The 19,004-nt window shown below is 52.7% G+C and overlaps 9 protein-coding genes across 9 annotated transcripts; 4 read left to right on the top strand and 5 right to left on the bottom strand.

The window, feature by feature from the left end:
* CAOG_08116 (hypothetical protein) lies at nucleotides 1-1,554 on the top strand. The gene has a single exon (XM_004342668.2). The coding sequence runs from the start codon at nucleotides 147-149 to the stop codon at nucleotides 1,443-1,445; it is 1,299 nt and encodes a 432-aa protein (XP_004342717.2). The 5' UTR covers nucleotides 1-146; the 3' UTR covers nucleotides 1,446-1,554.
* CAOG_08115 (hypothetical protein) lies at nucleotides 1,484-4,662 on the bottom strand. The gene is made up of 15 exons (XM_004342667.2): nucleotides 4,509-4,662; nucleotides 4,352-4,435; nucleotides 4,163-4,246; nucleotides 4,014-4,097; nucleotides 3,841-3,924; nucleotides 3,671-3,754; nucleotides 3,498-3,581; nucleotides 3,325-3,408; nucleotides 3,165-3,248; nucleotides 2,992-3,075; nucleotides 2,822-2,905; nucleotides 2,647-2,730; nucleotides 2,474-2,557; nucleotides 2,271-2,351; nucleotides 1,484-2,167 (listed from the first exon to the last, which is right to left on the bottom strand). The coding sequence occupies exons 1-15, from the start codon at nucleotides 4,595-4,597 to the stop codon at nucleotides 1,624-1,626; spliced, it is 1,722 nt and encodes a 573-aa protein (XP_004342716.2). The 5' UTR covers nucleotides 4,598-4,662; the 3' UTR covers nucleotides 1,484-1,623.
* Nucleotides 4,663-4,809: 147 nt separating this feature from the next.
* CAOG_08114 (hypothetical protein) lies at nucleotides 4,810-6,703 on the bottom strand. The gene is made up of 8 exons (XM_004342666.2): nucleotides 6,612-6,703; nucleotides 6,451-6,534; nucleotides 6,264-6,347; nucleotides 6,108-6,191; nucleotides 5,932-6,015; nucleotides 5,759-5,842; nucleotides 5,546-5,626; nucleotides 4,810-5,459 (listed from the first exon to the last, which is right to left on the bottom strand). The coding sequence occupies exons 1-8, from the start codon at nucleotides 6,686-6,688 to the stop codon at nucleotides 4,883-4,885; spliced, it is 1,155 nt and encodes a 384-aa protein (XP_004342715.2). The 5' UTR covers nucleotides 6,689-6,703; the 3' UTR covers nucleotides 4,810-4,882.
* Nucleotides 6,704-6,979: 276 nt separating this feature from the next.
* CAOG_08113 (hypothetical protein) lies at nucleotides 6,980-8,038 on the bottom strand. The gene has a single exon (XM_004342665.2). The coding sequence runs from the start codon at nucleotides 7,970-7,972 to the stop codon at nucleotides 7,229-7,231; it is 744 nt and encodes a 247-aa protein (XP_004342714.1). The 5' UTR covers nucleotides 7,973-8,038; the 3' UTR covers nucleotides 6,980-7,228.
* A 289-nt stretch (nucleotides 8,039-8,327) lies between these two features.
* On the bottom strand, nucleotides 8,328-10,862 carry CAOG_08112 (hypothetical protein; the record flags this gene model as incomplete). Its single annotated transcript, XM_004342664.1, has 7 exons — nucleotides 8,328-8,815; nucleotides 8,933-9,045; nucleotides 9,120-9,220; nucleotides 9,335-9,589; nucleotides 9,687-9,817; nucleotides 10,065-10,231; nucleotides 10,378-10,862. The coding sequence occupies 7 exons, from the start codon at nucleotides 10,860-10,862 to the stop codon at nucleotides 8,328-8,330; spliced, it is 1,740 nt and encodes a 579-aa protein (XP_004342713.1).
* Nucleotides 10,863-11,213: 351 nt separating this feature from the next.
* CAOG_08111 (protein-S-isoprenylcysteine O-methyltransferase) lies at nucleotides 11,214-12,810 on the top strand. Its single transcript, XM_004342663.2, has 6 exons — nucleotides 11,214-11,310; nucleotides 11,500-11,600; nucleotides 11,776-11,895; nucleotides 12,013-12,142; nucleotides 12,245-12,373; nucleotides 12,490-12,810. The coding sequence occupies exons 1-6, from the start codon at nucleotides 11,228-11,230 to the stop codon at nucleotides 12,620-12,622; spliced, it is 696 nt and encodes a 231-aa protein (XP_004342712.1). The 5' UTR covers nucleotides 11,214-11,227; the 3' UTR covers nucleotides 12,623-12,810.
* Nucleotides 12,811-12,904: 94 nt separating this feature from the next.
* CAOG_08110 (hypothetical protein) lies at nucleotides 12,905-14,466 on the top strand. The gene is made up of 6 exons (XM_004342662.2): nucleotides 12,905-13,055; nucleotides 13,233-13,305; nucleotides 13,409-13,497; nucleotides 13,625-13,702; nucleotides 13,795-13,868; nucleotides 13,968-14,466. Exons 1-6 carry the CDS (start codon nucleotides 12,915-12,917, stop codon nucleotides 14,380-14,382), a joined length of 870 nt encoding a protein of 289 aa, XP_004342711.1. The 5' UTR covers nucleotides 12,905-12,914; the 3' UTR covers nucleotides 14,383-14,466.
* CAOG_08109 (hypothetical protein) lies at nucleotides 14,416-17,194 on the bottom strand. The gene is made up of 4 exons (XM_004342661.2): nucleotides 16,936-17,194; nucleotides 15,007-16,744; nucleotides 14,790-14,890; nucleotides 14,416-14,709 (listed from the first exon to the last, which is right to left on the bottom strand). Exons 1-4 carry the CDS (start codon nucleotides 17,074-17,076, stop codon nucleotides 14,488-14,490), a joined length of 2,202 nt encoding a protein of 733 aa, XP_004342710.2. The 5' UTR covers nucleotides 17,077-17,194; the 3' UTR covers nucleotides 14,416-14,487.
* A 320-nt stretch (nucleotides 17,195-17,514) lies between these two features.
* CAOG_08108 (hypothetical protein) lies at nucleotides 17,515-18,815 on the top strand. Its single transcript, XM_004342660.2, has 3 exons — nucleotides 17,515-17,856; nucleotides 18,335-18,397; nucleotides 18,510-18,815. Exons 1-3 carry the CDS (start codon nucleotides 17,722-17,724, stop codon nucleotides 18,735-18,737), a joined length of 426 nt encoding a protein of 141 aa, XP_004342709.2. The 5' UTR covers nucleotides 17,515-17,721; the 3' UTR covers nucleotides 18,738-18,815.
* The last annotated feature ends 189 nt before the right edge of the window (nucleotides 18,816-19,004 follow it).

Here is a 19,004-nt window from a genome sequence, read left to right as displayed (position 1 = left end):
ACTTTTCCTGGTTTGGCATTGCGACAGCTTGGTTTTTGCTGTCGGTCACTGTCACGCCGCTACAGGTCAAGACGATCGCGGGCGACGACGACAAGGGTGTTGCGCTTGGTGGCACGATTGCTGCGGGTGCTTTAATCACCGTGTTCATGTCCCCCTTCATCGGCATGGTGAGCGATCGCGTCACTTTTCGTTTGGGTCGACGACGGCCCTTTATGATTTTCGGAACCATTTTTATGGTCATTTTCTTCATGGCACTCTCTGCCGAGGTCACGCTCATCCCCAACGAAGAGAATTGCGGCACCCAAAGAGTTTATCACAACGCGACTGAACCATCATCGTTTGCCAGTTTTTCTTCATCATCATCATCATCATCATCATCATCATCTTCTTCTTCTTCTTCTTCTGGCACGATTACTTCGACGGCTGCTCTGACGCCGTCGCCCACCGCCTCGCCCGCGGCCAACTATACAGAGTACACTCCGCCGTGCCAGGATGGCAACCTTGGCGTGTATATTGTGCTCTACATCCTTGCGACAGGCTTCTATGTCATCATGGCTGTGCCTTACAACGGCCTGTTGGCTGACATGACCCATCTGACGCGTCGAGGCTTTTCGTCCGGCGCCATGGGCGGGTTTACGGCAGTCGGCTATCTTGTTGGCGCCGCCATCGGCGTCTTTTACGATCAACTCGGGACTGTCGCCGTCTACGCCATCATTTGCGTCATTTTCGTGGCAAGCGAGATGGTGACCCTCTTGACCATTCACGAGCCGAGGCCCGTGGCTGCTCCTCACGCGCCCTTCTCTCTGCGCTCCATCTGGAAGGGCTACACGGACCCGTTCAAGAACTCGGACTTTACGTGGGTGTTTTTGACGCGCTTCCTCGTCCAGCAAGCGTACGGCACCGTCACCTATTTTTTCGCCTTCTGGCTGGAAGATTCCGTCTCGTTGCCGGAAGGAATGACCGCCTCCCGCGCCGTCTCCCTGTTTTTTATGCCGATGCTCATCTCAGCCGCCCCGGCAGCTGTGCTCGGCGGTGTCATTAGCGACCGCCTCGGCCACCGTCGCAAGGCGCTCGTCATCATTTCGGGACTACTCATGACCGTGTGCGCTGTCGGCCTGGCATTTGTGCGAGTGTTTGAGCCGCTCATTCCGCTTTCGCTCTTTTTTGGCATTGGCTACGGCACGTATCTCTCAGTGGACTTTGCCATGGTCATGGACATTCTCCCCGCCGAGAAGGACAATGCCAAGGACATGGCTGTCTGGCACAACGCCATGATTCTGCCGCAGGTTCTGGCCACGCCCATCGGTGGCTTTATTATTGACCAGTTCCGCGATCTCGGCTGCGGCCAAGAATGCGCCTTCAACTATATGATTCTCTTTCTTTCAGTTGCCGTCTATCTAATTCTTGGCTCTGTGTTTGTTTTGAAAATCAAGGGGGTAAAGTAATGCTTTGAACGAAACGTGTTGTTATCGGTGTTTGTGTTGGTGGTTTGAGTGCTTTGTTAGAATGTCCCTTGTCTTTGTTTGTCGGTATTACATGAATCGTCAGATTGCAGTAGCATGAGCGTAAAGATTTCTTCGGAGCGTGGCTTGACCCCACCGGTCTGTCACGGCTTTGTTGTCGTTAGACATATCCGACATAAAGAGACTCGAATCGCACGTGCCAGTAAGTCACACTGGGACGAACTTGAACTTCCCAACCTTCGCGCATTTGTCGGATGATGGGATGAGCCGCAGGCATGATCGTTGCAAGCTCAAGGGTCGTATCGACGACTGTTGGTTTCACTGAGCACTCGTATCGCACAGCGCCTAGCTCGTCTCGGACAATCAAATCAACGACGTGATCAACGAGATGCTCCATGTCACGGAGCACTTGGATGGCTTTCACACGGATCGAACTTCCATCGATGCCTTGAGGCAGTGTGACTTTGAGAGGGAGGGAGGTATCGTCATCAAAATCTTCTCGTTTGGTGCGTTGCACGCCTTGCCAGCAATAGGCCTCAGCCATAATGCGCTCAGCAAGCTCGCCTGGCAGTGCTGGCAGAGATGCGGATTGATTCTTCAGTTCCAATCCACCGATGAGTAAGTGAAACACAGTCCGAAGCTCTTCCGGCGTTGCAAACCGTGGGTGGAAGGAAAACACTCGCGGGTTGATCTGGTTGTCGATGCTGTGCCACGAACGCACAAGCAACCGAAACGAGCCGTCAGCAGTGCCACTGGATGTACATTGCATGAAGCAGTAATCGACCACTTTGGCACCAACCAACTTACTCAACCGTACTCTGGCCGTTGACATGGTGTGCCTCGTCAATCGCTCGAGCAAAAGTATTGCCAATGCAATTTGATCGTAGACTGTCGTTGCGCAATAGGAATATAGTCAGAATGGATGGCAAGGTGACAAAATATGGGGGGGGGGGCGAACGTGGCTCAAAGGGAACGTCGAAGATGAGTAAAGTGCAATGATAGCATCTTACTTGAGATACGTCAGCGTCGTGTTGACTTTGAGTGCCTCAGCAATCGCCTCCGCTCCAACATCGCCAATCTGATTGTCAGGCAAGCTGTCCGTCGCCTCCATCAGTGAGCACACCTTTGCGGAACGCTGCAGGAGCACCCACTCACATACAGCAGTCAGTGCGAGAGGCCTTACTTGAGCCAAGCCAGCCTCTTGTTCACTTTGAGAACCTCAGCAATCGCCTGCGCTCCAGCATCGGCAAACTGATTCTCACCCAGACTGTCCGTTCCCTCTCCAGTCCGTGAGCACTCGTCATGTCCTCAGCTGAAGTCACCCACTCACATGCAGCAGTCAAAGTTCGATGACTTACTCGAGATGAGTCAGCACCGTGTTCGTTTGGAGCGCCTCGGCTATCGGCTGCACACCAACATTGCCAATCCGATTCCGAACCAAACTGTCCATCGGTGAGCCATTCTTAACGCCCCTCTGCTGAAAGCACCCCACTCATATGCTTCAGTCAAAATAAATGAGGCGAGTTACTAGAGCGTAGTCAGCGTCTGGTTCAATTTGAGTGCTTGAGCAATCGCCTGAGCGCCGGCGTCGCCAATCTGATTCTCATTCAGACTGCTCATCCTCTCCATCAGTGAGCCACTCTTGTTGTCCCTCTACTGAAATCACCCACTCACATGCACCAATGAAGTGAGACGCTTTACTTGAGCTTAGTCAGCGTCGGGCTCACTTTGAGTGCTTCAGCAATCGCTTGGGCTCCAGCATCGCCAATCTGATTGGTGTGCAGACTGTCCATCCCATCCATCAATGAGCACTCTTCTGAATCATCTACTCACATGCATCAGTCAGCGTGAGGTGCCTTACGAGAGCTCAGTCACCGTTACGTTCACTTTGAGTGCCTCAGCAATCGCCTGCGCACCAGCATCGCCAATCCGATTTCCACCCAGACTGTGCATCCCCTCTCCATCCGTGAGAACTCTGACTTCCCTCTGCTGAAATCACCCACATGCATCAGCAAACGATGAGCAGAAACGTACTTTGGCACAGTCAATGCCGTGTTCACCTTGAGTGCCTCCGCAATCGCTTGAGCTCCAACGTCGCCAATCTGATTTAGTTGCAGACTGTCCGTCTCGTCCATCAGTGGGCGTTCTGAACATCCTCCGCTGAATCACACACTCACAAGCATCCGTCAAAGAGATGGATGACTTACTAGAGCTGAGTCACTGTCTTGTTCACGCTGAGTGCCTCAGCCAGCGCCTGCGCCCCAACATCGTGAATCTGATTTGCGTACAACCTGTCCCCATCCACATCCACTCCACCAGTGAGAGCTCTGAATGCTCTCTGCTCTCTGCTAGCATCACTCCGCGTGAGATGCATTACCGCAGCACAATCACCGTCGTGTTCACTCTGAGCGCTTCAGCGATCGCTTGAACGCCAGCGTCGCCAATCTCGTTGATACTCATACTGTTCATGCCCTCCAATCAGTGAGCCATTCGTACCGTCCTCTGCTGGATCGCCAGCTCTCATGCACCAGTCAAAGCGAGATGACTTACTCGAGCCGAGTTACGGTCATGTTCACTGTGAGCGCCGCAGCGATCGCTCCTGCTCCATCATCGCCAATCCGATTGTCGCCCAAACTGACCCATCCCTTCCATCAGTCAGTCCTCTGTTCAACATTGTCAGTACAGTTGAGACGTCTTACTAGAGCTGAGTTACTGTCGTGTTCACCTTGAGTGCCTCAGCAAGCGCCTGCGCACCAGCAGCCCCAACCCGATTCGAGCGCAGACTGTCCATATCCCCCCCCCCGCGGGTCCATCCGTGAGCCACTCTGAAAAATGCTCTCGGTCGCAAGCACCCTCTCACATGCATCAGTCCAAGCGAGACGCCTTACGAGAGCCAGGTCACCGTCGTGTTCACTTTGAGCGCCTCAGCAATCGTCTGCGCGTCTGCGTCGTCAGCTTGGATGTCACTCATCCTGACTCCGGTTCGTCCAGTTCGTTAAACACATGCGCTGTCACACTGTTCCAATGAGTTCGGCCTTTACTTACGACAGCGGTCCAGTCTCATTCATGACTTGGTCATGCAACTCGCGCTCTCTCAGAGTCATTCTCTCAAACGCTGGAAGTTCATGAACCATCTTTGTGATCAACAAACAAGGACTGCAACCCTCAAATTTGAGGGCAAAGAAGCGATTAAATGCACTTTTCGCTTCGACACTTTCCAGATTCGTGCATTGCATTCAAGTTCATAGTCGGTGAGCAAAAAAATGACGGGAACAATGGAGATGCACTTTTGTGTGAAACAGACAACTTTGACTCAGTCCCTCTCTCTTTTTCTCTCGATAAATTTCTTGTACCTATTCTCTATATTCGGGTGGAGCAGGATCTGATTCGAAACAAGAGGGATTTCCAATGATTTGCCGTCAGACATATCCGACATACAGCGACTCAAACCGCACATCTCGCGCAAACTTGCTGGGCCGAACTTGAACTTCCCAGCCCTCCCGTATTTGTCGAATGATGGGATGATCCGCTGGCCAGATCGTCACGGATTGGAGCGTCGAATCGACGAGTGTCGGTTTCGCAGCGCATTCGTATTGAACCGCTCCTTGCCCATCGCGAACGATCAAATCAAAAACGCTGTTATTTGTGACGTCGCTAAGTTCCTTTCTGTCACGAAGTACTTGAATCGCTTTCACACGGATCGAAGTGCCATCGATGCTCCGAGGCACTGTGACTTTGAGCGTATCGGCGGGGTGACTGCTCGCAAACTGCAAGCGTTTGATGTGCTGCACGCCTTGCCAGTAAAACGCTTCGTCCATAATTCGCTCAGCAAGCTCTTCTGGTAGTGCTGGTAGTACTGGTAGCGCTGATAGCGACGAGGATTGATGCTGCTGCTCTAGTCCGCTAATCAGCAAGTGAAACACAGTTTGAAGCTCTTCAGCCGTTGCTGACCGTGGAAACAATGAGAATGCAAGCGGGCTGACCTGGTTGGAGAAGCTGTGTAACAACGAACAATCAAATTAAATGAGCAGTCGGCCAATTGGTTGCCTGAGCATTCCGATGCCTTGGCAAGCACAACTTACTCGACTTCACACGTGTCATAGATTGTGCATGCCTCATCAAGAGCGTTAGCACCAGCGTTGCCAATGCAATTGTATCTTAACCTGTCGCTCAATAGGTGAGCATGACGTCCAAAAAAACAAAACAAAACGGAAAAAAAAAAAAAAACGAAAAAAGGCAAGGTCTGGCTGAACCTGGCTCGGTGTCGAGACAAGGCAAAGTGCACAGCAACTTACTCGACCTCAGCGATTGTCTTGTTCACTTTGAGTGCTTCAGCAATCGCCTGCGCTCCAGCATCGCCAATCTGATTCCGCTCCAGACTGTCCATCCCTCCATCAGTGAGTAACTCTGAATTCCCTCTGCTTCAATCCTCCACTCAACGTGCGTCAGTCACAGAGAGATGACTTACTCGAGCCAAATCAGCCTGGAGTTGACTTTGAGTGCCTCAGCAATGGCCAGTGCGCCATCGTCGCCAATCTGATTGTCATGGAGGCTGCCCCCACCCCCTCTCCATCAGTCAGCGCTCTGAATGTCCTCTGTTGAAACCACTCCCCTTCCATACATCGTGAACGTGAGACGCCTTACATGAGCTGAGTCGCTGTTGAGTTCACCTTGAGTGCCTCAGCAACCGCCTGCGCACCGGCATCCCCGACCCGATTCTCATTCAGCCTGTCCATATCCGTGAGCGCTGTGAATGCCATCTGCTGCCCCACATGCATCAGTACATGTAAGTTGCCATACCCTAGGACAGTCACCGCCTTGTTCACTTTGAGTGCCTCAGCAATCGCTTGGGCTCCCGTGTCGCCAATCTGATTCCGCCCCAAGCTGCCCATACACACACACACACACACCTGTTGTGAGCCATTCTGAGCGCCCACTGCCGCAATCACCCGCTCACATGCACCAGCAACAACAAGATGCACTTTACTTGAGCTGCGTCAGCGTCGTGTTCGATTTCAGTGCTTCAGCAACAACCTGCGCTGCAGCGTCGTCCATCTGAGACCAACTCAAACTGACCGTGATCTCGTCAACAATCGCACCGTCATCACACTGTCCCAATAACTTTTTTTTATTTTTGCTTTTGCTTACTTGAGCCATTCATTCGCATTCTTGACTCTGTCGTACAACTCGCGCTGTTTTGGAGTAAGAATTTGAAACGACAGCATCCGAAAAGCTTTGACAATTCAGGACTGGTTCAGTGGAAAACCCTAGATCTATGAAAAGCAATGCTGGACATCCACAACTGAAGCATGCTATCGTACACGATGCGAAGAATATCGCAAGGTATACATGGTCTACGTAGACGAACCAGTAGTAGCCTCTTGCTCGTTGCAAGTGTCGTGAAAAATGAAAACCGGGCACGAAATGGAACCAAGTTGTGTCAAGTCTGGCAGTCGCTGTGTTTCGCGCTCTTGCGATTTCGCCATCAATGGATTTCTAGCATCCAAGACCTCATATCGTGTCTATAATGTATTTATTTAACAATAGATCGCAAGGCAGATCGGTAAGCAAAAAAAGGAAAAAACAAAAAAGATCGACAGTACCACGTTTCCAACATCCATTCCATCTTTCCCCCTTCTGCCGTCCCGAAGTCGGTGATTCTAGTGAGCAGACAAACGTGGCTGACTACTGAATCCCCGAATGCGATTGATTACCTGGGCGGGCGAGTGTGGACAAAAACTCGCAAACTCTCACATGCACGAAAGTCAAACGCTCTTCATGAACGCTCGAATCGCTTCAAGCGGAATGCCATGACGGTTTGTTTTATCATCCCAACTCGAATGCATCCCAACAATTAGTCCGTCCTCGTTCACAATCGGGGCACCGCTGTGACCCCAATATGTCCAGCACGAGTGAATAAGTTGACCAATCTCGTCGTTCCGGTGCAAATCTTCGCCGCTCGACTGGTATCCAAGAATCACACCACGCGAGGTGAAAAACAATGGATAGTTTGACGCTTCGTCGTCAGAAGCAGGCTGCCCAATGCAGAATGCAAGCGAGCACGGGAGAGCGCCCTGGCTAGCAAGCGAGGCAAATGGAAACGAAATGTTGTCCGACGCGCGAACGACTTTCCGATCCACCTGCACAACTCGCATCAACGCACAGTCGCGCACGTCATCCTTGGCGACACATTCGACGACACACTTGCGCCCATCAGGGAAGAGGACGATTCGACGAGCTCCGATCGTTTCGTCGTCGAGGCAATGCGCGCAAGTCAAGATTAAGCCATCCTTGCTGACGCAGACGCCTGTCCCGGCGTGATCTTGTGCAAAGATGACGGTTGCGTCCAGCAAGGCAGACAGGCGCTCCAGTAGTCCAGGGTGACGTCTGTAGATGTACTTTGGGACTTCGTTTCGGATTTGAGCAACGTAGTCCGGACGATGCTCCACAATCTCGCGCGATTTTGAGCACGCAATCGCATACTCGGGCAAGGAGCTGAGCGTGGCCATCGAGGACGGCAACAATGACTTTGCTGGTTTGCTGAGAAGAGGCCGCAGCAACTTTCCGAGGACAACAGCAACGAAAAAGAAAGACTGAAACAGATTGTTTCAAACAATCCTAAGTTGTATTTGGTGAATTGACTGGTTTTTTTCCAAAAAAAGAACAACAAAACGACGGAACGACGTCGAGCAGCATAGCGAGAGTGCAACGTATTGGAAAAACGAAAGTAAGCTTGATATGGCTTGTCTACATTGCACATGGACGTTGAGGCAACGTTGATATTGCGGTTGTGAAGTACATGTACAATAATACAGCAAAAGCTGCTACGCTCTTTTGGGAAACGAAGAAATTCAAAGCCGCTACTCAGTGCTGCCCGTCGGCAGGCGCGAGCTCGGCAACAAGCGCATCAACGTTCAGGCCAAAGTTTGTCCACGCATTGGAATGAAAGTGCAGGATTCCAAACGCGTCCTTTTCAAGCTCGGTGGGTGATTGGTTGGGCTTGAGCAAGGCCGAAAGCAGGTTTCCCTTTGTCGTTGGATACCGCTCAGCAAGCGTTCGTGGAACAGGTGCTGGAGCAATGGTTGGCTGGTTTGACAGTTTGCCGGCATCAGCCACTGGCTGCTGAGGTTGGTCATGCGGTGCAGTCCGCTTGATCATTGCAAGAAGCGCCTTTGAGACTTGCAGCTGCTGGGCTGCGAGTTCGTCCGGAGACAACGTGGTTGGAGGAGGCATCGGCGAAGGGGCTTGGATGGGCGTTGCGGACGCGCTACTACGCGAGCCAACCCCCAGGATTGCTTTTAAATTCTGCGAATGGTCCAAGTCGCTGGCAACGCGCTGGGGTGGAGGAGGAGCTGAAAAGTTTCGTCAACAGAAAGGAAGGACGCAATGTTGTCCCACACATTGAGTTTTCAGTGGGCAGCAAATCTGGCAACGTTGCAAAGACCAACCAAAACAAAAGGCACCCATACATGGTTGGACGTGATAAGAGCCGAGTTGCGGCTCGGTAGCAGGTCGAGGCAGGATGGATTTGGGAGGGGCATTCTTTCCACTCTTCGTCTTCTTGACCCAGTCCTTCAGGGGTCTGGAAGAAAGCATTGGTTGATTCGTACGTGAGTCGATTCAAGTGCGGTCAAACAATCACACGATGCTACTCACTGAATTTGCGGTAGAACAAGCCAGAAAGCCTTGGCGCGCTTGTCGCCTTTGCGGTAGTCCTGGAAGGTTGGGAGTGATTGGACTGGGTGCCATTCGATGGACTGAATGCAGATGCAGAACAAACAAAAAAAGAAAAAGGAACGAGGGGACAGAGGTTGTGGCTGTCAGCCTCCAATGCAACAGCCTCGGGCATAGCAGCAGCCGCCGCTGCTTACGCTAATTTCGTTGCGGGTTTTCGTTTCAAAGACGGAATCTTCTGGAACATTCTGAACCAAATAGAGGCGACTCAGCTGCTCTTGGACTGTCAACTCGATATACGGGCTGCTGGGGTTTGCAAGAGTCGTGATATCAAATCCGGTCTCTTCCATAACCTCACGAGCGGCGCAATCAAACGCGTCCTCATCCTTGTTCACCTTCCCTCGAGGGAAGGCCCATCCGGCGTTCTTTCCAAATCCTTTGACCATTACGCACTTGGGGTTGGAACAGAGTCAGGGAACCACCACATCAGCGCGCGTTTCACAAGACCAAAAGAAGTCGTCAACAATCATGCGAAAACGCGTCACATACCAAGTCCATTGAGGGATTTAAAAGAATAGCGCCATAGACGGGGACTCGGACCTTGTACTGGATGAAATTGGCAAAAATCTCGTCGGCGTTTTGCGCATACTGTCGGAACTCTGGAATGTGATGAAAGAGTGCTCACAACAACCAAATCGAAAAGCCACACAAAACGAAAGGATCACAATGGCAAGAGATGCAGCATCAAGGAAGCGAAAAACGCGGGGGAATCGGCAGAGAACAGAAACAACGCAACGACACAATGGTCAAGAACTCCAAAAGGCTCGAGGCTTCTGTGATAGGAGCCCAGTGCATGCATCAACATCATCATCATCATCGAGTCCAACCAGCAGCGCAACTCTCCAACAAGCAACAAGCAGAGTGAACAATCTGCGCCGATATTTTTTGTGGCAAACGCCTTCAGGGAGAACTTTGGCAGGGCGGGGTTTTGCAGACGGTAAAAGTCGAGGTAAAACCAATGGGCCTGCTCAATGGCAAAGAGAATACGCTCGAATGACGAGAGCTCGTCTTCTGGAATTGTCGTGAGGAATCGACTGTTTCAGACAGAAAACAAACCAAGTCGCGCAGAATAAGTACGTTCAACCTCCGTTCCCTATTGGCAAACAGTACTCGATGCACCGACTCCACTTGAGCCATTCATTGAGATTCCAGCACTTTTTTTTGCTTTGGACTGCCTGACCTGCACAGGTCGTCCAATGCGTTCTCCAGCGAAACGGCTTCGGAGGGGGTTTGTGACGTCAACTGCTGCAGCTGCTGTTGCTGCTGTTGGACCGGCGTCTGGTGCAATGGAATTGGCTGATGCTGTTGATGCTGTCCTTGTGATGATGACGACGATGGCGGTGGTGGTGGGCCAGGCGACATCATGCTGGACCAGGCTGGAGCAGGCTGCTGCATCATGCCCATCCCCATCCCCATCCCCATCCCTATCCCCATGGGCTGCATGGGTGGCATTGGCTGCATTGACTGCATCGGTGGCATTGGCTGCATGGGCATCATCATCATCATCATCATGGGATGGGGTTGCAGCACTGCTGGTCCTGCGCCTGACTGCTGCTGCTGCTGCTGCTGCTGCTGCTGTGGCTGCCAGCCCATCATATTGCCTGGTGGATGCTGCATCAATGGCTGTGCAGGATGCAATGGCAGCGGTTGTCCTTGAAACGCCATTCACAAACCCCCCAGCTCAGAGATTGCGACTTGAGGAAGGACCAAAAAAAAAAAAAAGGTGACTGAGAATCTGCCATTCTGAGAAGGTTTGAAATATCAGTTCACACGGCTGATCGACCCAACCAAGTCGTTCCCCAGTGTCGACGACCAGCAGTAGAATGAGTGCATCAAGCATTGGGGGTTGACGTTGTCTCGCTCAGCACAGCCCTGCAGCAACCCCTGCAGTCTCCGCCACACTTCCCACCTTTTCCACCTTCAAGTACTGTACGTCCATCTGATTTTGTTCCTTTTTTATTGTTCATTTCCAACGATGCATCTTGATCTCGGTTGCTCAGATTTTCAGTCTTTCCTCGTCAAAATACAAAATGCTGCACGAGTCTGCCATTCGCTCGTACTTTCTGGGCCTCGTCGGCGGAGCGGGCATCTTGGTCACCCTTGTGCACTGCGAGTGAGTGTGGCGGGGAGGTTGGGGGCGGGGAGAGAGGGGACTCTTGGAATTGATGCTTGGCTGTCTGGCTTGAGCCTCCGTCCCCCCCCCCCAAGTCAGCCTAGTCGCTTGGTCTCATTTTCCGTGTGCTCGCTCCGCTTTTGTCTCATGCTGTCGTTCATTTTGTTTTGGGGGGGGGGTGTCTGACAGGGTCTGGACGTGGGGCGTCTACATGCTCGCAATGTCCGTCTTCCACTTTGGTGAATTCTACGTCACGGCCAGGTTCAACAGCAAAGTCGTCAATCTCGATTGTAAGATGGGCGCGGCAAAGCATGGAGGATGTTTGTGCATCGTGTACCGTGGCGACGAGTTTTGTTCCGCGACTCGGATCTTGCAATTTTGACGAGGACTTGGAAAAATTTTGGCTCAGATTGACAGCAATCCTCACCAATGTCTCATGCATTTGGTGATTGCTTGTCAAAACAGCCTTCCTCCTGAATCACAGCAACGAGTACCTTATTGCCGCTGCTGTCAGCTGGGCCGAGTTTTGGCTCGAGCAGTGGCTCTTCCCATCCGTCAAGCAGGTTTCTGGATTGGTTTATCTTGGTGCGTTTCAGAGCTTTGAAGCCAGTTCTCAGCACATTGCACCATTGCACAAACCTCGAAGACCCTCACATTCAAATTCACTATCCCTTGGATGCAATGAATTTCACTCTGATCCAGGCCTCGTCTTGATTGTGGTTGGCGACGGCATTCGCAAGTACGCAATGTACACGGCTGGAGTCAGCTTCAACCATCTCGTGCAAGACACCAAGAAGGACGATCATACCCTCATCAAGCATGGCCTTTACGGGTATGTTGTTGTTCATTTCGGATGGTGTCCTCTCGCTCGGTAGCTCCGTCCGTCGTTACATCTCGGTACTGACGTTGCTGGGTCATTGCGTGCACTCTCTAGTATCGTTCGCCATCCTTCGTACATGGGTTGGTATCTCTTCAGCGTCGGCACCCAGCTGCTTCTGGTCAACCCTGTCTGCCTCGTCGGCTACGCTGTTTTCATTTGGAAGTTTTTCAGCGAGCGCATCGTGTAAGCGCGATAGTTGCTCCTTTGTTGCTGCCTTGTTGCTGCTTTGTTAAGAGTCGAGGGGTCTGTTCTGCTCGGGCTGACGCGTGGCGAAATTTTTGCAACCAACAAAATTTCAGATCGGAAGAGTACTATCTTCTCCGTCACTTTGGCGAAGCCTACAGGGATTACCAAAAGCAAGTACCCCTCACCGGTGTTCCATTCGTGCAAGGCTGCGTGCCTGTGGTGACTCGTACTCCCAAGCAGGAGTGAATCGAAGTGTTTTCGGAGATATGGAAAAAATGCGCCTTCATAACGTTGCCTTTCCCTCTTCCCCGCACCTCAATACACTTCAACGATGTTGCACCGTGTTTGGAACTGCTCATGTGCACACTGCTATCCGTTTGTGCTTGTTGAAATCAACAATAATCTCGTTTCGTGGTCAATGTTTCAAGTTTCCCACCCCACCCCCCTCCAAATCCGCTCACTGTTCCCTTTGACTCCTCCCGATCCAGTCAAAGTCTTTGGGTTTTGCTCTGCTCAGTCTTTCCAATACACTGTTCAAATGGCAGAGATCATTTCGGCCTTCCCGCCTCCTCCAAAGGCGTACCTGCAGTACACTGACGAGAACGTTGCTGAAGGCACTGCGCCACAGCCCCCGCCGCCCGTCACTGGCGACTACACCATGTTCCGAATGATGTTCAAGGTCAGTGAGCAGCAGCAGCAGCAGCAGTAGAAGCAGTAGAGGCGGCCGAGCATGGCTTCAATCTGACGCGTTGGGCGTCGCGTCCCACTCCGAGCTCCGACCATCGCGTCCGTGATGACTGAACTGAACATTTGTTCTGACGTCATGTGTTCAAATGTCCTTGTGCGATTGTTGCAGACGGACGCCCCGCTCGTGCCGTCGCTCGAGAGTCTGAACGTGACGCGGCTCTTCCCGCCAGAAGCCAGCCTCGGTACAGACCTCAGATGGAACTCTGCAGTCATTCGTGGGGCTCTCCAACCAGTGTGCTGATTGTTCTTGTTTGTGGAATTTGTTTGGGGGGGGGAGGAGAACAGATCGCAAAAGCGAGCTCAAAAAGCTCAACCGATCCGTTGTTTTCAACTTTCTGGAGCTGCTCGACACGCTCTGTCGCAATCCCCCAATGGTAAACGTTAGATCGACTACAACAGATTGCGTCTCAGGCACTTGACGAGTGCGGTGACGGTGTGAGTTGCCAACTCCTGGTGGAATTTCCTCAATTTGAAACCAAACAAATGTGACTCTCAACGCAGGTCGCCGACAAGCTCAAAGATATCGAGCTGCTGTTTATCAACATGTACCATCTCGTGAATGAGTTTCGTCCTCACCAGGTACGGCGGTGCATTGGAGCGCGTGGCATTGACTGTTGAAGACGTGGAATTGACAAATCCTCCCCTCTTTCTGATCCCTATGGATTCCGCAGGCTCGAGAAACACTCCGTACCATGCTGGAAGAGCAGCAAGCTCAGCGAGAAACTGCGGCTGCTGAAATCGATCGGTATGTGCACGCTGTCTGAAAGTTTTGCCGCTCGAGCTATCTCTGTGCTGCTGACTTTTTTTTTCTCTCTCTTTTCAATGCGCCTCTTCGACCGCACAGTTGCATCAAACAAGTAGATAGCCTCATTAGTGACGGCCTTGTTGCAGCCAAGACGCGCGCAGATGCGTTGGAAGCGGACACGGCACGCTTGCTGCCTGAGAGCTCAACTGCAGTTGCCCCGCAGCGCAAGCGAACCCACTCGGAATCAGACCGCGATGGTGCTTCCGTTGACGGGGCAGCAGCATCCGACTTGACAGCAAACACAGACACCGCTGCCGAAGCTGTCTCTGCGCCCACCGCCAAGCGAAGAGCGCTGGAGGGCTCCGACGGTCCGCAAGTCGTCCATGAGGCCTCCGACGATGACATCGAGTCGCTTGTTCACGCCGCATTCATCAAGCGGATACACTTGCTAAGCGCGCAAGCCGCTTCTTCATCATCATCATCATCATCATCTTCTTCTTCAACGTCGTCATAATTTGCCAGGAAACCAACAAGTTGTCATATCAAACAGCGCTTATTCATGTATTCACACGACAGAGTAAATTTAACTGTACGCTCAAAGCCACTCGACTAGAACAACCTAGGCTTTGGCTGACATCTGCATGGCCGCATGCACGCGTGTAAACAACCGGTTGGCCATATCAAACTCTGTTCCGGCCTTGTCGAGTGTCTGTAGCAACTGGCCGGCCTTGTGTTCGTTCCCGCGTCTTCGATGAAGCATGGCCAGCTCAAACAGGGCGTTGGGAATGGCCTGACGCTCGCGTTTTGGTGTTCCTTCATACGCCACAACCGATTCCAGAAGCTAACACGGGGAAAACGAGAAAACGTTGAGCAAATTTGTCGACCTTCCATCGCACTCACCAAACGAGGAAAGAGGCATACCTTTTGAGCCAATGCATCCTGTCCTTCACTAGCCGCGACCGCGCCCTGGAGCAATCCATTGACCAATAGCATTTCGGGGTCGCTACAAGTTGTGGCATGAACTGCACAGTTCAGACAGCAAAAAAGCAAAGCATCAAGAGTGAGCAGTCAACATGCAGTTTTCACCCGACAGCCCCCCCCTCCCACCTCAAACACACCAAAGAATAGACTTCCTCACATTGGAGTTGATGAGCAACCATGGGAAGCGCGTTGCCCATCAGTGGCAAAGCACACCACAAATGAATCAGCTCCACAAGTAAAAATAGAAACTCCGACTGGAGTGGTAAACTCGTCAGCTGCTTGTCTTGAGGATAGAGCGCGGTATAGTGCTGACTTCGTCGGAGGACAAATTTTTCGACGGGCACAATTTTCCCGCCGAACGCGCGTTTGATCAATCCGGGCACCGTTGCGAACAGTGTGCAAGCTTGCCGAGACTGTCCACTTAGTCCAACGCAGAGCGCAAGCATGTACGTGTACAGGGCCTTGCCCCACTTGCTCTCCTGCAAGAGGATGGAAAACCAAAATTCGGCAGCTTCGACATTGAGCATGAGCAAGTTCACCCAGCCCATCTCGTACATGCACATGTGTCGAAGCGGACGCTGCGTTTCCTTCTCGAGTGCGTCTTGCAGCACAGCATTGGCCTCGACGAGACGACGGCGCACGCGCAGGGTGCGAGCTCGTATCACCAGGAAGAGCGTGCCCGAGTGGTACTTTTCGAGGCACCGCTCAAGGATGCGTTCGCACTGCAGCAATGACGGATCGATCGTGACACCTTCATCGGGTGCACTGTCAAGAAACCACTCTGGCTTTTGCGTGGAGCCCATCGTCAAGCCAGAGCACGGATACCAAAAAATCCACGCAGGATCTGCCTGCGCGCCGCTGCCGTCAATGTCAGCGGCCATGGAGAGGATGGACGAGTCTTGGGCAGAGCGTGGTGTGGTGCGTGTGACGGTGCCGCCAAAGTTGTTGGCGTGCCAGGTGAGCGGAACAAACTGCCCGACGCCGTTGAACAACCAGAGCAGCGCGAGGGCGGAAAAGGACGCATGAAAGCAGCCGGAAGAGTAGCTCTGCCACAATGCAATCAGTCCACGCGTGCGGTCACCAGAAAACCCGAGAAAGCTGACAAACTTGGTCAAGTGTGGCGGGATGAGCGAAAGGGCAACGTTGAAGAGCCCGGTGCCAAACCCGACCAACTCTCGAAGTCGATACGGATCCTCAATATTTGGAAGGGTGTCGCTCGCGGCACTCTGCGTGCCACGCTGGGACTCAAGGAATGGGAACGGGTCGGACGCGCTTCGCGACGGGAACGGCGGCAGCAGTTGTGACGAGAGCAGCGTTTCAATGCCGGCAATTCTCTCCTGACATCGACTGTATGCCTTCCATGCCTTGCGAATGAGCAGGCCGCCGCGAACAAAACCCATGACGGACTCTTGCTGGACGATGGTGACCAGCCCGAGCAGCAGGTTTGTATCTCCGAGCGCGCACTTGCGAATGATTTTCGCGCGCGCCTTGGCCAGTGAACGCCGCGCGGCTGCCTCTGTCGCACCAGGATCGCTTGCGCTTGCACTGGGCAGTACGACCGAGCCACGATTGCCCGCCCCAGAGGCAGAGGAGCCAGTCTTGCCAGCAGCCCGATTGCTCGCGTTCCCGCCACTCCCGCCGCCACCAAACAGCTTGGACGTGAAGGACCACGCCGATCGTGTGACGCTGGCCGTGATGCCATCGCTCTCGTCGTCGTCCAGATCGTCGTCCAGATCGTCGTCGAGGAGCTCCGCTGCTCCTGCTGACGCTGCGTCATCACCGGGATGGAGCTTTGACGCGACCTGGCTCGCCTTCCCGCTGCACAGCTGCTCGGTCGCAGCGAACGCCGTCTTGGCGAGCTCCATATCGTCGTCCTCGAATGTAATCAATGCACGCTGGTAATTGATTGATTTTATGATTTTGGTGTGTGTGTGTGTGTGTGTGTGTGTGTGTGTGTGTGTGTGTGTGTGTGTTGTGAGGGAGGTGCGGAACAAAAAACCGACCAAACACCAAAAGAGTCAGTTCAAATAACAGTGCAGTGCCGTTGGGAAGGGGAGAAAGGACGGGTGCGGGTTTGTTTTTGTACCATGAAGGCGACGTAGGAGAGGCCGAGCGAGTGGAGCGGCGAAGCGTCGCTGTGGACGCGGAAGTGGGCAGCGGCAGCATCGAAATCGCCGCCGACGAGGAGGCTCAGACCAGCCGCAGCGTGCTGCTCGACCACGTCCATACGCAAAAATAGGAGTAGTAATAGTAGTAAAAGTAGTAGTAAAACCAGGAATCAAAAGCCAGAAGAGATAAAGCTCGCAAAAGTGTTGCCAGCCAAAAAGGTCAAGATTAGATATCAGGATTGAAAAGACTGAATGTAACCTGCATTACTGAAAGATCAAGCGCTGTCATGTGCGACCCAAGTGCACTTGTTTGAATACAGCTGCAGTGCTCAGGCGAGTATTGACCCCCTCTCACACAGTCTTTAGACTTTGGCGCGTTTTGGACGGGTTGTTCGACTTTGAATGTGATGCGCGGCGCTGATTGCTGACCCGTTGCAATCCGTTACATTCACACTTGTCACCGAATTCGCATTGTAATTGTAAATGGATTTGCACGACCATCGGATTGGTCCTTGTATGGATTTGCATTGAGTTTCGTTTCAGCTCAGTCCATTTTTCCCCCTCCACCCCGACCTTCCCTCTCTTTCTTATTCCATGTCCGCATCGGCGAGCAACATCCCGCGCACGCTCAACCGCATCTCGTCCACCGTGTCGACCATCCTTGCCCGCGTTGCTGCCAACTCTTCGACTGCCTCGAGCCAGCCCTTCAAGCTTATTCCCAAGCTCCCCTCTGCCCCGCGCACTGCCACCGCCCGCCGTGGAGCATGGCAGCCCAGCCCGGCCCAGCAGGCGGCCCAGACCAAGCAACAAAAGTAATCCTGACCGAGCGCGTCCAGGACACGGTCAAGGCTGTCGGCGGCCTGGCGAGGCAGCTCCGCAAGGGCGCGCGGTCGGATGAGGTGAGGAGCCCAATGCCTTCCTTCTACCTACCACCACCCACCACCCACCACCACTGATGCCATGGAAGGAGCGGGGACGAGTTGTGGGCTCCTTTGCTTGGGTGCGATGGTTGGCTCTGTTCGTCCCAAAGCCGCGGTCATTCGCTCGATCAGCAGCGATCGCAGCATTTCGTGCCCTGCTCCTGAACCCGAGGGGGTTTTGCAACGGGCTCGATCGGCCATGAGACTTGGGGGGGTGGAGTCGCCGTGTTGGCAATGTGGTGGTGTGATGGGCTTTGGAGCATCTGAGGTGGGGGTTGAGGAGCGAAGAAGAAGAAGAAGAAAAGGGGGGCGAAAAGGGCCTACTTGTAGTGAGCCGTTGGTATCCTGCTTTGTTTGGACTAGAACGTTGCTTGCGTCGATACCCTGCTCACTCACTAAATCCATTTCCCACTTGAACGTTTTGATTCTTATTGATGCCGTTGACTTTGCAATTCAGGTGTTGGCACAAACGTTGAGTCATTTTGCGTCGCAAGATGCACCGATCCAAACAACGCAACAGGTAAACAAGCGTACCACATCCGCGCTGCTGGATGAACATTCTGCTATTTGCTTTGAGAAATCCCTTTTGTCTGACACTTGACTCGTGATGACGATGACAATGATAACAACAGACGCTAGTGCGCATGGAAATTGTTCTCGAGTCCATGCAAAAGCAATGCGATGAGTGGCTCGCTGTGCAGCAGCGAGAATTGTTCTCCCCAGCCACTTCAACGTCTACTCCACCACCTTTGTCTCACCCGCCCGCCTCTTTCATGTCCCCCGCCCCTAGCTCTCGCCTTCCGTCTTCATTCTTGACCTCGTCCACTCTGTCGTCTCCTTCGGTTACTTCTCCACGCTAAAATTACCCCCTTTTTTTTTACCCTCCTTTTGTCATTTTTGTCCTTTCCTTTGTCTCAATACACGAAAAATCATTTGTTTTTGTGCTGTGCTCCGCTGCGTCATGTATAGTGTATGTTCATCACTGGCCATTCCTCGGAGCTTTGTGTGTTCGCTTTAAATCCAAACGTAGAACGCTTGGGTTTGCTGATCATTCAACAACGCTGCTCATACCCCCCAACCGTACTGTAGTGAATCACTGGTCAGTTCAGTTCAGTTCAGTTCAGTCA

This window comes from Capsaspora owczarzaki, assembly GCF_000151315.2.
Source record: "Capsaspora owczarzaki ATCC 30864 unplaced genomic scaffold supercont2.17, whole genome shotgun sequence".
NCBI lineage: Eukaryota > Filasterea > Ministeriida > Capsasporidae > Capsaspora > Capsaspora owczarzaki.
Note: the sequence above shows the minus strand (reverse complement) of the source record. Positions and strands in the feature narration are given on the sequence as shown.

What these genes read in the sequence shown, in the direction of transcription:
- CAOG_08114 (XM_004342666.2), bottom strand. Translation starts at nt 6,688, where the DNA reads ATGCTGTCGTTTCAAATTCTTACTCCAAAACAGCGCGAGTTGTACGAC. An exon ending in AAGGCGGTGACTGTCCTAGG is followed by an intron (nt 6,192 to 6,263) that starts GTATGGCAACTT and finishes GGATATGGACAG; the next exon opens with GCTGAATGAGAATCGGGTCG. An exon ending in TCCAGGCTGATTTGGCTCGA is followed by an intron (nt 5,843 to 5,931) that starts GTAAGTCATCTC and finishes AGGGATGGACAG; the next exon opens with TCTGGAGCGGAATCAGATTG.
- CAOG_08113 (XM_004342665.2), bottom strand. Translation starts at nt 7,972, where the DNA reads ATGGCCACGCTCAGCTCCTTGCCCGAGTATGCGATTGCGTGCTCAAAA.
- CAOG_08116 (XM_004342668.2), top strand. Translation starts at nt 147, where the DNA reads ATGTCCCCCTTCATCGGCATGGTGAGCGATCGCGTCACTTTTCGTTTG.
- CAOG_08110 (XM_004342662.2), top strand. Translation starts at nt 12,915, where the DNA reads ATGGCAGAGATCATTTCGGCCTTCCCGCCTCCTCCAAAGGCGTACCTG. An exon ending in TGTTCCGAATGATGTTCAAG is followed by an intron (nt 13,056 to 13,232) that starts GTCAGTGAGCAG and finishes CGATTGTTGCAG; the next exon opens with ACGGACGCCCCGCTCGTGCC. An exon ending in ATGAGTTTCGTCCTCACCAG is followed by an intron (nt 13,703 to 13,794) that starts GTACGGCGGTGC and finishes TGGATTCCGCAG; the next exon opens with GCTCGAGAAACACTCCGTAC.
- CAOG_08109 (XM_004342661.2), bottom strand. Translation starts at nt 17,076, where the DNA reads ATGGACGTGGTCGAGCAGCACGCTGCGGCTGGTCTGAGCCTCCTCGTC. An exon ending in TCTCCTACGTCGCCTTCATG is followed by an intron (nt 16,745 to 16,935) that starts GTACAAAAACAA and finishes ATCAATTACCAG; the next exon opens with CGTGCATTGATTACATTCGA. An exon ending in AGGATGCATTGGCTCAAAAG is followed by an intron (nt 14,710 to 14,789) that starts GTATGCCTCTTT and finishes TCCCCGTGTTAG; the next exon opens with CTTCTGGAATCGGTTGTGGC.
- CAOG_08108 (XM_004342660.2), top strand. Translation starts at nt 17,722, where the DNA reads ATGGCAGCCCAGCCCGGCCCAGCAGGCGGCCCAGACCAAGCAACAAAA. An exon ending in AGGGCGCGCGGTCGGATGAG is followed by an intron (nt 17,857 to 18,334) that starts GTGAGGAGCCCA and finishes TTTGCAATTCAG; the next exon opens with GTGTTGGCACAAACGTTGAG. An exon ending in CGATCCAAACAACGCAACAG is followed by an intron (nt 18,398 to 18,509) that starts GTAAACAAGCGT and finishes TGATAACAACAG; the next exon opens with ACGCTAGTGCGCATGGAAAT.
- CAOG_08115 (XM_004342667.2), bottom strand. Translation starts at nt 4,597, where the DNA reads ATGGTTCATGAACTTCCAGCGTTTGAGAGAATGACTCTGAGAGAGCGC. An exon ending in ACGGCATTGACTGTGCCAAA is followed by an intron (nt 3,409 to 3,497) that starts GTACGTTTCTGC and finishes GGGGATGCACAG; the next exon opens with TCTGGGTGGAAATCGGATTG. An exon ending in ACGACGCTGACGTATCTCAA is followed by an intron (nt 2,352 to 2,473) that starts GTAAGATGCTAT and finishes GCGCAACGACAG; the next exon opens with TCTACGATCAAATTGCATTG.
- CAOG_08111 (XM_004342663.2), top strand. Translation starts at nt 11,228, where the DNA reads ATGCTGCACGAGTCTGCCATTCGCTCGTACTTTCTGGGCCTCGTCGGC. An exon ending in CAAAGTCGTCAATCTCGATT is followed by an intron (nt 11,601 to 11,775) that starts GTAAGATGGGCG and finishes TTGTCAAAACAG; the next exon opens with CCTTCCTCCTGAATCACAGC. An exon ending in ATCAAGCATGGCCTTTACGG is followed by an intron (nt 12,143 to 12,244) that starts GTATGTTGTTGT and finishes TGCACTCTCTAG; the next exon opens with TATCGTTCGCCATCCTTCGT.